This window comes from Tachysurus vachellii, chromosome 7 (genome assembly GCF_030014155.1).
Source record: "Tachysurus vachellii isolate PV-2020 chromosome 7, HZAU_Pvac_v1, whole genome shotgun sequence".
In the NCBI taxonomy this organism is placed as follows: Eukaryota; Metazoa; Chordata; class Actinopteri; order Siluriformes; family Bagridae; genus Tachysurus; species Tachysurus vachellii.
Window position 1 is genome coordinate 3,701,758 of NC_083466.1, and position 12,453 is coordinate 3,714,210.

At 42.2% G+C, this 12,453-nt stretch overlaps 1 protein-coding gene across 2 annotated transcripts; it reads left to right on the forward strand.

The window, feature by feature from the left end:
• copb2 (COPI coat complex subunit beta 2) lies at positions 1–8,469 on the forward strand. Of its 2 annotated transcripts, none has more exons than XM_060873904.1 (22): positions 1–145; positions 1,936–2,073; positions 2,181–2,267; positions 2,355–2,481; positions 2,575–2,723; positions 3,052–3,198; positions 3,340–3,439; positions 3,742–3,884; positions 3,988–4,187; positions 4,318–4,428; positions 4,757–4,845; positions 4,952–5,058; positions 5,154–5,297; positions 5,432–5,562; positions 5,676–5,883; positions 5,978–6,088; positions 6,173–6,387; positions 6,633–6,725; positions 7,016–7,199; positions 7,405–7,479; positions 7,736–7,888; positions 8,042–8,469. In XM_060873904.1, the coding sequence occupies exons 1-22, from the start codon at positions 143–145 to the stop codon at positions 8,135–8,137; spliced, it is 2,811 nt and encodes a 936-aa protein (XP_060729887.1). In that variant the 5' UTR covers positions 1–142; the 3' UTR covers positions 8,138–8,469. The 2 variants fall into 2 exon arrangements, with proteins under 2 accessions (XP_060729887.1, XP_060729888.1); XM_060873905.1 differs by having other exon boundaries at positions 7,739–7,888.
• The last annotated feature ends 3,984 nt before the right edge of the window (positions 8,470–12,453 follow it).

Sequence of the window (12,453 nt, forward strand, 5' to 3'; positions counted from 1 at the left end):
CCCATAATGCTCTCTATTTCCACGTCAACACTTCCGACAACACGTTTCAGGAAGTTCCACGTCAGATTTGCCGTGTAGAGAAAACTTGTGTCAAGCGGCGTCGCAACATCAGTTATAAGAGAAAAGCGCAACAAGAGCAGACATGGTGAGTGCAACCGTGCTGGTATTCATTTAATCACAATTATATATGTAGCTAATGGAGTTAGCAGCACAGCTAGCGGTGCTAAACTAGCGGAGGCTGTAGCGCCACATAGACGGGATGCTAACATTAGTGCTAATGCTAACGCTAACAGTAGTGCTAATGCTAATATTGCTGTGACTTGGGTTTTCTTCTCTCTCTTTCTCTCTCTCTCATTTTTTTTTCTTGGTGCTTCCGTCTGAACAATTATAAAAATTCTTAATTTTTAAGGGACATGTCATTTGGAAACTGTTCGCAGTCAGTTAATTCATGTATTAGCCTCTTAGCGTCTTAGCTTGCTTGCTAACTAGCTTCTTAGCCTACTCTGCTTTTATTTAGTTAGCTGGTGAACGTTCTTTCATAACTATATGAAGAAAAACAACAACAACAACAATAATAATAATAATAATATCAACCGATTAGGTATAGATGATTCTGGTATAGATGTATTTGTGTTTGTATGCAGTACTTTGGTATAGTTTGGAGCGTTTAATGCTCAATGTTAAGGTGCAACAGAAAATGGCTGATTTCAGAATCAGGTTTATTGGCCAAGTGTGTTGATGTTGACACACACAAGGAATACGGTTCCAGCTGTTTGTGAATATCAAACGTACAAGACAAGATAATACAGACTATATAAGACAATACAGATGATGTGATACAATATAGACAGTATGAGTATGAGCTTCTTATATCTTGCAGGGTTGTTAGCTGAAATCAGCTTTTCAGAATAGCTACTTTTGGCTATTCTGATCTCTTTTATCAGTAGGTTCCTGGCCTGCTTATACATTGCTTTGTCCTCCTCTCTGTAGGCGTCTTCCTTGGCATGTCAAAGTTTTTTTCAGTTTGGCTGTGAACCACGGCTTGTTGTTACTGTATTTACAGAATGTTTTAGTTGGCACACACACGTCTTCACAAAAACCGATGTAAGACGTCACAGTGTCAGTCAGTTCATCCAGGATGTCAGTTCCAGCCTCAAAGATACTCCAATCAGTGCAGTCAATACAGTCTTGTAGTTCTTGCTTTTCCTCACTGGTTGATCTCTTCAGTGTTTTCACTACAGGCTTAGAAGTTTTCAGTTTCTGCCTGTATGTTGGAATAAGATGAACCAAGCAGTGATCAGAGTAACCCCAAGGCTGCCCTGGGTACAGAGCGATATGCATCCTTAAGAATTGTGTAGCAATGATCCAGTGTATTTTTCTCCCTTGTGGGACAATTAATATGCTGTCTGTATTTGGGAAGTTCAAGTGTTAGTTTTCCTCTGTTAAACTCTCCAAGGATAATAAAAAGAGAATCCAGATTATTTTGCTCCAAGCCAGATATTTGGCTTGCCAGGTTTTGCAGTGCACCATAAATCAAGTTCCTGATATCACTTATATTACAGAGATAGATATAAATAGAATTCTCTTGGTTTCTGTTTGTCGAATTACACGACAAAATAAATACGTTCCTTTTGCTGTGTTACCTAGGAGCTAAAGTCTTAACAGCTTTATCTCTGACTCGAAGGAAGCAAAATTGGTCGTTTAACGTTAGCTCTGAAGGTAGAGACGAGAATGAGGCGAATCACAGGATTATATTAATGCGCTTGCTTTCAGGGTGTTATTGTTTCCATAGTAACAGCTCTTGCATGATGGACGTTTCATGTAATGTAATGCTGGTAAAATTGTGGCTTAATCTCGAGTGTATTTGTCCTAAAGTGTATTTGTGGGTCGAGTCCACACATTGTGTTTCACCGTTCACATTTTTATTTCCTCAAGCCTCTCAGGCTGGACATCAAGCGCAAGCTTACAGCTCGGTCAGACCGAGTCAAAAGCGTGGATCTCCATCCCACCGAGCCATGGATGCTGGCCAGTCTCTACAACGGCAGCGTGTGCGTCTGGAACCACGAAACACAAGTGAGCTCAGATCTGTTGCATTCACGATTCAAATCAAACATAGAGTAGAGCAGTTCTACAGTTCTACACACTCTCTCATTGAATATTATTCTTCTGTACTATCGCAGACCTTGGTGAAGACATTTGAAGTGTGTGACGTGCCAGTAAGAGCTGCAAAGTTTGTCGCCCGGAAGAACTGGGTCATAACCGGAGCAGTAAGTAATGTTGCTTACAAATTGTTTCAAATATGTATTTGCACAATGCAAAATTCTGATAAATCCGTGCCGGTCTCTGTCTACTAGGATGACATGCAGATCCGAGTTTTCAACTACAACACGTTGGAACGGGTTCACATGTTCGAGGCGCATTCAGATTACATCCGATGCTTCGCCGTGCATCCTACTCAGCCCTACATCCTCACTAGCAGTGGTATGTATGTGTATATGTCTACAGCTACAGTCTTTATGTAAATACTACAGTGTAAATGTTTGACATAGTCAAACTCTGTGTGTGTGTGTTCAGATGACATGCTCATTAAGCTGTGGGACTGGGAGAAGAAATGGTCGTGCAGTCAAGTGTTTGAGGGCCACACACACTATGTCATGCAGATTGTCATCAACCCTAAAGACAACAACCAGTTTGCGAGTGCGTCACTGGATAGAACCATCAAGGTGATTTTGTACCCAAGAACTCCTGATTTTGACATTCTGAAGCACAAAGCCTTGATATCCTGATACGTTTTCTTGATCCATTTAATATGTAGTACTATAAAATGTAGTGGAAAAATATTCAATTAAATGAAATCTGTCTTGTCTGGATGTGACTCTTAATGTAACCTATCAATATATTAGCACGCAAACTTCATCTTTGATATTTCTAATATCTGTAAAGGTACGGGTCGATCATAAAAGAAGAGTATTTAAAAGAAGAGACACAACCCATAGCTTGTGAGCCATTGTGGTATTGAGACATTTTTTTTCCCCTCCTGTGATATTTAAGGTGTGGCAACTGGGTTCCTCATCACCCAACTTCACTCTGGAGGGACACGAGAAAGGCGTTAACTGCATTGATTATTACAGTGGCGGAGATAAGCCGTATCTCATTTCTGGTGCTGACGACAGGCTGGTGAAGATCTGGGACTATCAGGTGAGTGATAGGTGATCTATCTATCTATCTATCTATCTATCTATCTATCTATCTATCTATCTATCGATCGATCGATCTATATCTATCTCTTCTGTATCCAAGCTCATGCCTCTCCCGGTTCTATCATCTTTTTCTCCTTAGAATAAGACGTGTGTGCAAACACTAGAGGGTCACGCCCAGAACGTGTCCTGCGTCAGCTTCCACCCCGAGCTGCCGATCATCGTTACAGGATCCGAGGATGGTACGGTCGCGAATAATAGTCATGTTTAAAACATGTGGGATGTGGTAGCTCAGTGGTTAAGGTGTTCGACTACTGATCGGAAGGTCATTGGTTCGAATCCCAGGTCCACTGCAGGGAAGTTGCCACTGCAGGGCCCCTGAGTAAGGCCCTTAACCCTCAATTGCTCAGGTGTATAAACTGAAATAAAAAAAAAATGTAAGTCACTCTGGATAAGAGGGTCTGATAAATGCTGTAAATTTAAAACAATCACTTATAAGAATGAACTTTTGTTATTTAGATCCCTTCTGTTTACCTGTGTTTAGGTACTGTACGTATCTGGCACTCGAGCACCTACCGCCTGGAGAACACGCTGAACTACGGCATGGAGAGGGTGTGGTGCGTGTGTGGCCTGCGCGGTTCCAACAACATCGCGCTTGGTTACGACGAGGGCAGCATTATTATTAAGGTAATACACAAGACGTGAAGGTATCATACTAGTATAATATCTTAATGTTCCCTGCGTACTGTTACTTAATGTGTGGTTTATTTATTTTTCCGCGCCCCTTTAGCTTGGTCGTGAGGAGCCTGCCATGTCCATGGACACCAACGGTAAGATTATCTGGGCCAAGCATTCGGAGGTACAGCAGGCGAACCTGAAGGCCATGGGGGACACGGAGATTAAAGACGGAGAGAGGCTGCCACTAGCTGTCAAAGACATGGGCAGTTGTGAAATCTACCCCCAGACTATTCAGCACAACCCTAACGGAAGGTCAGTTTGTACATCATCACACTTATTTTCTAAGCAATGTTATTATTATTATTATTATTATTATTATTTTATTTTATTTTTTTAATTAATCTGTAGAACCAATTAATGTCTGTCACCATAATGTTGCCAGGTTTGTGGTGGTATGCGGAGACGGAGAGTACATCATCTACACAGCCATGGCTCTGAGGAACAAGAGCTTCGGCTCGGCGCAGGAGTTTGTCTGGGCCCATGATTCTTCTGAGTAAGTGTTCTTCGTTTTATCCTGCTCACATTAACACTGACACAAGAATCTGGAAGTATGTTATGATGAGCGCATACAGATTATAACCGACCGCTTTTTCACTTTTCCCATCTCATTTAACGACAAGACGTGTGTTCACTCAACACTTTGAGAGTCTGAGTCATTAATTCTATTAATTCGTAGCAATGAAATGCAACATAATGATACTGCATTGAAGTACATTATTTATAGCATCAAAACAATTCGTCTTCATTTATCCAGACTTTTCTAAACAGGGAATTGTAGTGTAAAAAAGGCCAAGTGTAAGAAATCTTGTTCTTATACACAGGTATGCAATCAGAGAGAGCAGCAGCGTGGTGAAAATCTTCAAGAACTTTAAGGAGAAGAAGTCCTTCAAGCCTGACTTTGGAGCCGAGGGTAAGATTCAGGAAAGTTCTGGGTTAAGTAACATTTCAGTGACAAAGCTCTGTGAGGCGTAACTCTAAGTACACGTTAATTAAATTAATTTTTTTCTTCCTGTCAGGTGTCTACGGCGGCTTTCTGCTGGGCGTCAGGTCCGTAAACGGCTTGGCTTTCTACGACTGGGAAAATACAGAGCTGATACGGCGCATCGAAATCCAGCCCAAACATGTAGATCTTGCATCTTACCATTTTTAAGTATCACTATACGCAGCTCAGCATTCCAGCGTCAGACATGATCGTAATTTTCTCATGTGCGTGTTCAGATCTTCTGGTCAGACTCTGGAGAGCTGGTGTGCATCGCCACAGAGGAGTCGTTCTTCATCCTGCGCTACATGGCAGACAAAGTGGCTGCGTCACAGGAGTCCAATGAAGGGGTTACTGAAGATGGCATTGAGGATGCTTTTGAGGTTTGCTATTCATCGTTTTCTATATTATTAAATACTTGTCGTTCCAAATGAAGGATGCACCAAGCGTATCTTTTGATGCTCATATCTCAAAGTACTATTATATCAAGAATGCTAATTGCTCTGTGTGTGTGTAGGTCCAAGGTGAGATACAGGAGATTGTAAAGACAGGTCTGTGGGTGGGAGACTGCTTCATCTACACCAGCTCTGTCAACCGGCTGAACTACTTTGTTGGAGGAGAGATCGTCACCATTGCTCACCTGGATAGGTGCGTTTCAACAGACGTTTCATTCTGTTCTCTTAAATGTGGTAGAAGCAGAAAGTTGTCAGTTCTCTCCTTTTCTCTTTGCACTTAATAAACGAAGCCTCTGATCTCCTCAGGACCATGTACCTGCTGGGCTACATCCCTAAAGATGACCGCCTGTACCTGGGTGACAAGGAGCTGAACATCGTCAGTTACTCGCTGCTGGTGTCAGTGTTGGAGTACCAGACGGCCGTCATGCGGCGCGACTTCTCTATGGCTGACAAAGTGCTCCCCACTATTCCAAAAGAGCAGAGGACCAGGGTGGCCCACTTCCTAGAGAAACAGGTGTGAATTCACATATGTGCTGCATGAATTAACTTGTTTCTCATCTAAAAAAAAATAAAAAGGGCTTGGTTTCAATCACGTGTCATTTTTGTAGGGTTTCAAACAGCAGGCACTGGCCGTGTCCACTGACCCAGAGCACAGGTTTGAGCTCGCTCTACAACTAGGGGAACTGAAGATTGGCTACCAGCTAGCAGTAGAAGCAGAGGTAAGACCTTCAGGGTAGACCAATAAAAAAGATATATCTTTATGGGCGGAGTCAGATGATGTATTAATTTCTCTGTCTCTGTAGTCTGAGCAAAAGTGGAAGCAGCTGGCAGAGCTGGCTATCAGTAAGTGCCAGTTTGGCTTGGCACAGGAGTGCCTTCATCACGCCCAGGACTATGGAGGCCTGCTGCTGTTGGCTACAGCCTCTGGCAATGGTGCTATGGTGAGCAAACTGGCTGAGGGTGCTGAACGTGACGGCAAGAACAACGTTGCCTTCATGACCTACTTCTTGCAGGGGAAGTGAGTGTGTTTTTTTTTTTCTCCCATGAATAGCCACATTTGAAGGTCATGCATTGAAGCATTTTCTTATAAAGTCATATAAATGTTTTTAATGTTTATTTTAAATTATTTTTACTGAATAGTTCTCTAAGAAAGTCATCTTATAGACACTCTGCTCTACAGGCCACTCTAGATCATGTGGACCGAGCATTACGAACATCTGAACTTTATGAACTTCTATATACGTTAAATGTTTCTGCCCTAAGGTTGGACCAGTGTCTGGAACTTTTGATTAGGACCAACCGCTTGCCTGAGGCCGCCTTCCTTGCTCGCACCTACCTGCCCAGCCAAGTGTCCAGGTTCCTCACTTGCTCACTTCTTAACACCGTACACAGTATTAATATACTATTGGTTTATCACTTAATTATGAAAATGGGAAAGCTGGAGGATTTAATAACATTGTACAATATGTTCTTGATATCCCAACACTCTGGATGCCTCCTTTCTCTCATTTCAACACACTGCTGCCAACTAGTGGCCAATCTAATCTTTACCATTTTAAGGTTATGCATCAGGCAGTAAAGATTCAACAACAGTGATCACATTGAAGGATTGTGTGAATATGCTGGTTGTTGTTTCATGCTACCAGAGTGGTAAAGCTGTGGAGAGAGAGCCTGGCAAAGGTGAACCAGAAAGCCGCAGAGTCGCTGGCCGACCCCACCGAATACGAGAACCTGTTCCCTGGGCTGAAAGAGGCTTTCGTGGCTGAGCAGTACCTAAGAGAGACCTGCCTGGGAAATAGCAGACCGGCCACCGACTATCCACTGGTCACGGTCAGAGAGCTTCACACACACTGCTATCATCATAGCCATCTTTAACTGTTAATGAATCCACTTCCGACCAATCATAATCGAGCCTTAAACGTGTTGTGGTCTAAAATAATAATAATATGTAATGTCTGAGAAAACCTATTATTTGATCTCACTGAAAAGCAAGATTTATCCAGTTCTCTTACTCTCTGGTTCCTTGTCTGTTTAGGCCAATGAGGAGCGGAACGTGCTAGAAGAAGCGAGTGGCTATGAACCCAAAGGCTTACCTCACACCAATACAAAGGTTCGTTGATACAATTGCACAAATATTTCATTTACATTTTTTGCTTCTCTGAGCCCTACGGAAAATATGGCACTATTACAAGTGTATGAGACGCTTTGTTGTTACATAAAGGATATTTTTATGAAGCTAAATCCTGATCCCTTTTATTGTGAATTGTATTTCTTGCACGTTTTCCCAGCTATTTCTGATTTATAGTGTCGCACTCCAGATGTAAGAGTTGGATGTAATCTCTGTGTGCATTTGTGTGTTTTCACAGCAGACTGCTGACCCAGAGGAAGCTACAGAAGAAGCTGAACCCGTACCCGCAGTCACGCCTACTCCTGTAGCTGCACCGGTAGCTAGTGCGGCTCCTCCAAAACCAGAACCTGTTAAAAAAGAGATGGATGACATGACAATGTTCAGAGAAAAGGTGTGCAACTGTTACACTATAACTGTTAATTAACGTGTGTGTGAAGTTTAGCCATTAGAAGCATAATATTAAAGAAACATGTTCACTCATTCCTGTTTGTGTTTTAAATCTATTATAATAGTTCTAAAATTCATGCTTTCGCTTTGCTTATAGACTCTGGAGGAACTAGAGGACGATCTGGACAACATGGATCTGGACGACATCGACACTACAGACGTCAACCTGGACGACGACTTCTTAGATGACTGATCGCGCACAGAAATGTTGCGTTTTATTTAAAAGACCAAGCCTTTTTTTTTTTTTTTTTTTTTTTTGCATTTTTCCCTGTTGTCCATCCAAATGTTTCCTGGAAGATATAGAAGGGTGATGTGGACTGAGAAAGATATCTTTGGGGAACATGCTTTGTATGGAAAAAATACGGCAAAATCATTGTCAAGTTAGAGTTTTGTACTACACGCAGGATCTTCTTGTTTTGCTCCTACTTCTATTTTTTTTGTCGTTTGTTTTGCCATTACATTAAACTGTACATTTTGAGTCATATCTGCCCATTTAAGTATTCAATAAATATATGTGGTAATCTATATATTTTTTATTTGTGTGTAGAAACTAGAGGCTGACATTTTTTCGGGATTCCAGTGGGATGGGAAACAAAATCACTATTAATCACGGGACTGGAACGGGACAGGAAAAAATGTCAGCGGGAGTGGGCGGGACCGGGAATACACAAATATACCTTTGATCTAAATAAAAAAATAATCTGTTTGCTTTGGTATGGCTGGTTAAATTAATGACGTGCTCCACACACCCGGGACAGTTGGTGGCAGTAATGTATGCCAACCACCAATAATATAAGAGAAGGCGTCTTCTTCATGCACTCTCCAGAAGCCGCGAAAATGGAGTCGGACCCGAAACTCACACTGCAACGACTACTCTGGGGAAAAAATGGCTCTGTCGGGCTCACTTTTTTTCGGGATTCCCGCGGGTCACGGGATGGGATTGGGATTGGGACGGGATGGGATTTTCCCCAGTATTTTTTGCGGGATTGGGATGGGACGGGATTTTTTTTTTTTGGGGAGTGGGATGGGAGAGGTTTGAAAATCCACTCCTGTGTCACCCTCTAGTAGAAACAGACCTCAGGTAAATCAAATAAGAAAAACCTATGATGAAACCAAAGCATCGGTCTTGCTCGGTTTATTTATTTTATTTATATAAAACGTTTTAGGAAAATTATGCAGTGATGTCTTGGACAAGCTGTAGACAAGATAAAAAAGGAACAAACGTCTGACTTCCTGGGAAGCTTTCTGACACTTTTCCTCAACAGTATTCTCTGTCAAAAATTATGAGAAGAGACAAAAAATAACTAAGATTTGGATCAAATGAAATCAAAGTGCATTAATATTCATTCATTCATTCATTCATTCATTCATCTTCTACCGCTTATCCGAACTACCTCGGGTCACGGGGAGCCTGTGCCTATCTCAGGCGTCATTGGGCATCAAGGCAGGATACACCCTGGACGGAGTGCCAACCCATCGCAGGGCAAGTGCATTAATATAAATCTTTAAATTCTTTCTGGCCAATCAGAATCAAGAATTCAAAAGTACTGTGATATAGTAATTTTGTGTACTGTATGTATAAAACATGTTGTACCCAATATAAGCAAAATATTATTGTTTCTATAAAATAGCACTGGGCCTAAAATAGAGCCTTGAGGTTCATTATGTGTCTGTATATAGGTGTTTTCGTTTTCCAAACTTGTGCAGAAATATATAGGAAGTCTTTGTATTCTGTCTTCAGATTATATGAGCAGAGAGGGTTAAGGGCCTTGCTCAAGGCCTCAAAGGTGGCATCTTGAGCAATCCTGCCCTTGCGAACAACAACCCAGAGCCTAAAGCATCTGAGCCACCAATGCCCTAATTAATGGGATTAACACGAACCATAAAAAATGAAAATACACTTTGTTCCATAAATACTGTAAACTTGACCCTTAATGTGTTTCCTCAGAAAATAGCAGGAATCAAAGAGGTAGAAAAGTGACAGAAATAGCTGAAGTGGTTCTTTTGTTCTGGGCTCTGTGTACAGTAGGTATGTTAGCGATAGATCTCTAGCTAACTCTACACTTTTGTTTATCATGATTTTTACTGATTCTGCGGTTACGAGATAAAAAGGTTATTTCAACCGGATATTTCAACAAGACAATGACCCAAAACACTGCTCAGAATCTACTCTGGCATTTATGCAGAGGAACAAGTACAATGTTCTGGAATGGCCATCCCAGTCGCCAGACCTGAATATCATTGAACATCTGTGGGGTGAGGGGGCACGGTGGCTTAGTGGTTAGCACGTTCGCCTCACACCTCTGGGGGTTCGATTCCCACCTCCGCCTTGTGTGTGCGGAGTTTGCATGTTCTCCCCGTGCCTCGGGGGTTTCCTCCGGGTACTCCGGTTTCCTCCCCCGGTCCAAAGACATGCATGGTAGGTTGATTGGCATCTCTGGAAAATTGTCCATAGTGTGTGATTGTGTGAGTGAATGAGAGTGTGTGTGTGTGCCCTGTGATGGGTTGGCACTCCGTCCAGGGTGTATCCTGCCTTGATGCCCGATGACGCCTGAGATCTGTCTCGAAGGCGGCTCAAGAGAGGGAGGAGCTTCAGCGCAAGAACGACGATTTGGACGCCAAGGTCTGCAAGGCAGAGAAAGAAAACAAGGCACTGGAAAACACCATGCATCTGTTCAATGATCATGAGAGCAACTATTATAAATCCATCAACAAGGTCACAGAATCCAGTACGTGCATGACTTCCTGTATTTTTAAACCTTCATCTTTAAAACTTCCTGTATTTATTTGATTATGGTTACTGCAGGTATTAATCATTCACAAAACCAGACCCAGGAAGTGTAGTTCGACTTTAGTTCAGTTGCTTTTTCTTGATACATCTACCCAGGGTCTGGGTGTGTGATTATGTAAAGACAATTAAATACATTAACCATTATGTTTTCACTTTGTAGCTCCCGAGTATCAAAAGAAATTAGTGTTAGAGGAAGAGAAAAGGGCGGCAAATGAGAAGGTCGAGTTCATGAGACACCGAATCAGAGAGCTGCAGGAAGGCATTGAGGTCTGTCTGAGCATCAGATATTCTGGAAAACATTTTCACTCAGTGAAGCATGCTCGTGGTAGCATCATGTTTTGAGCATTACCCAGGACTTTCTTCTTTGACTACTCCCCTTTTTTCATGACGCTGCCTGATATGTTCTGTTTACATACTAGCATACTGTTACCCAACAGGTGTATTTAGTTCGAGATCTAATTCCACTCTAATGGAAATATTTGTGACTGGTTGTACCGGGGGGGGCACGGTGGCTTAGTGGTTAGCACGTTCGCCTCACACCTCCAGGGTTGGGGGTTCGATTCCCGCCTCCGCCTTGTGTGTGTGGAGTTTGCATGTTCTCCCCGTGCCTCGGGGGTTTCCTCCGGGAACTCCGGTTTCCTCCCCCGGTCCAAAGACATGCATGGTAGGTTGATTGGCATCTCTGGAAAATTGTCCGTAGTGTGTGATTGCGTGAGTGAATGAGAGTGTGTGTGTGTGCCCTGCGATGGGTTGGCACTCCGTCCAGGGTGTATCCTGCCTTGATGCCCGATGACGCCTGAGATAGGCACAGGCTCCCCGTGACCCGAGGTAGTTCGGATAAGCGGTAGAAAATGAGTGATGAGAGTGATCTGTGGGGTGATTTGAAGCGGGCTGTCCATGCTCGGCAACCATCAAATCTAACTGAACTGGAGATGTTTTGTAAGGAGGATTGGTCCAAAATATATTCATCCAGACACTCATTACAGGCTATAGGAAGCATCTAAAGGCATTTTTATGAGGCTCTACTAAATATAGATGTGATTTTTCTGTTGGGGTGCCTAAATTTATGCACCTGTCTAATTTTGTTTTGATGCATATTCTGCATTTCCTGTTAATCCAATAAACCTCGTTTCACTACTGAAATATTACTGAAGTGTCCTTCAGTTATTTGATAGATCAAAATGAAATTGCTGATCCAAACACCCAAATATTTATAAAATGAAAATCCTGAAAATTGTCAGGGGTTCTTAAACATTTGCATACGAGTGTATCTAGCATGAGTACACAATTCAAATCACCTCCAAAAATCATCAAATGTGAATTTACTGTAAATGAGGTATGTTACTAAGTAATCTGTTGGAGAATTCAACGTCATCAAAGTTAGGTGCATGGAAATTTACCAGCAGCACCTTTGTTTGCATTATCATGCCTATGACCGTAAGGTATCTGTCATTTTTATCAGCAATAACATCAGTAGGTAGAAACTGAATATTTTATATTGTTCAAAATAGCAACTCCTCTTGATTTCTTGATTTAGAGTTAAAGTTAGAATGAAAGACATGCCCTAAGCAAGAAGCCTGCAGCCTATAAGGATCTGATCTTGTCGCTCACCGTGTTTTGACCTCGGCTGAGAGGTTTTACAGTATGTGCTCGGTCTAACAGCGGTGTTGCATCTAATTTAAAAGCTTCCTTAAGCAGTGTAGCAACAACTGTAATGA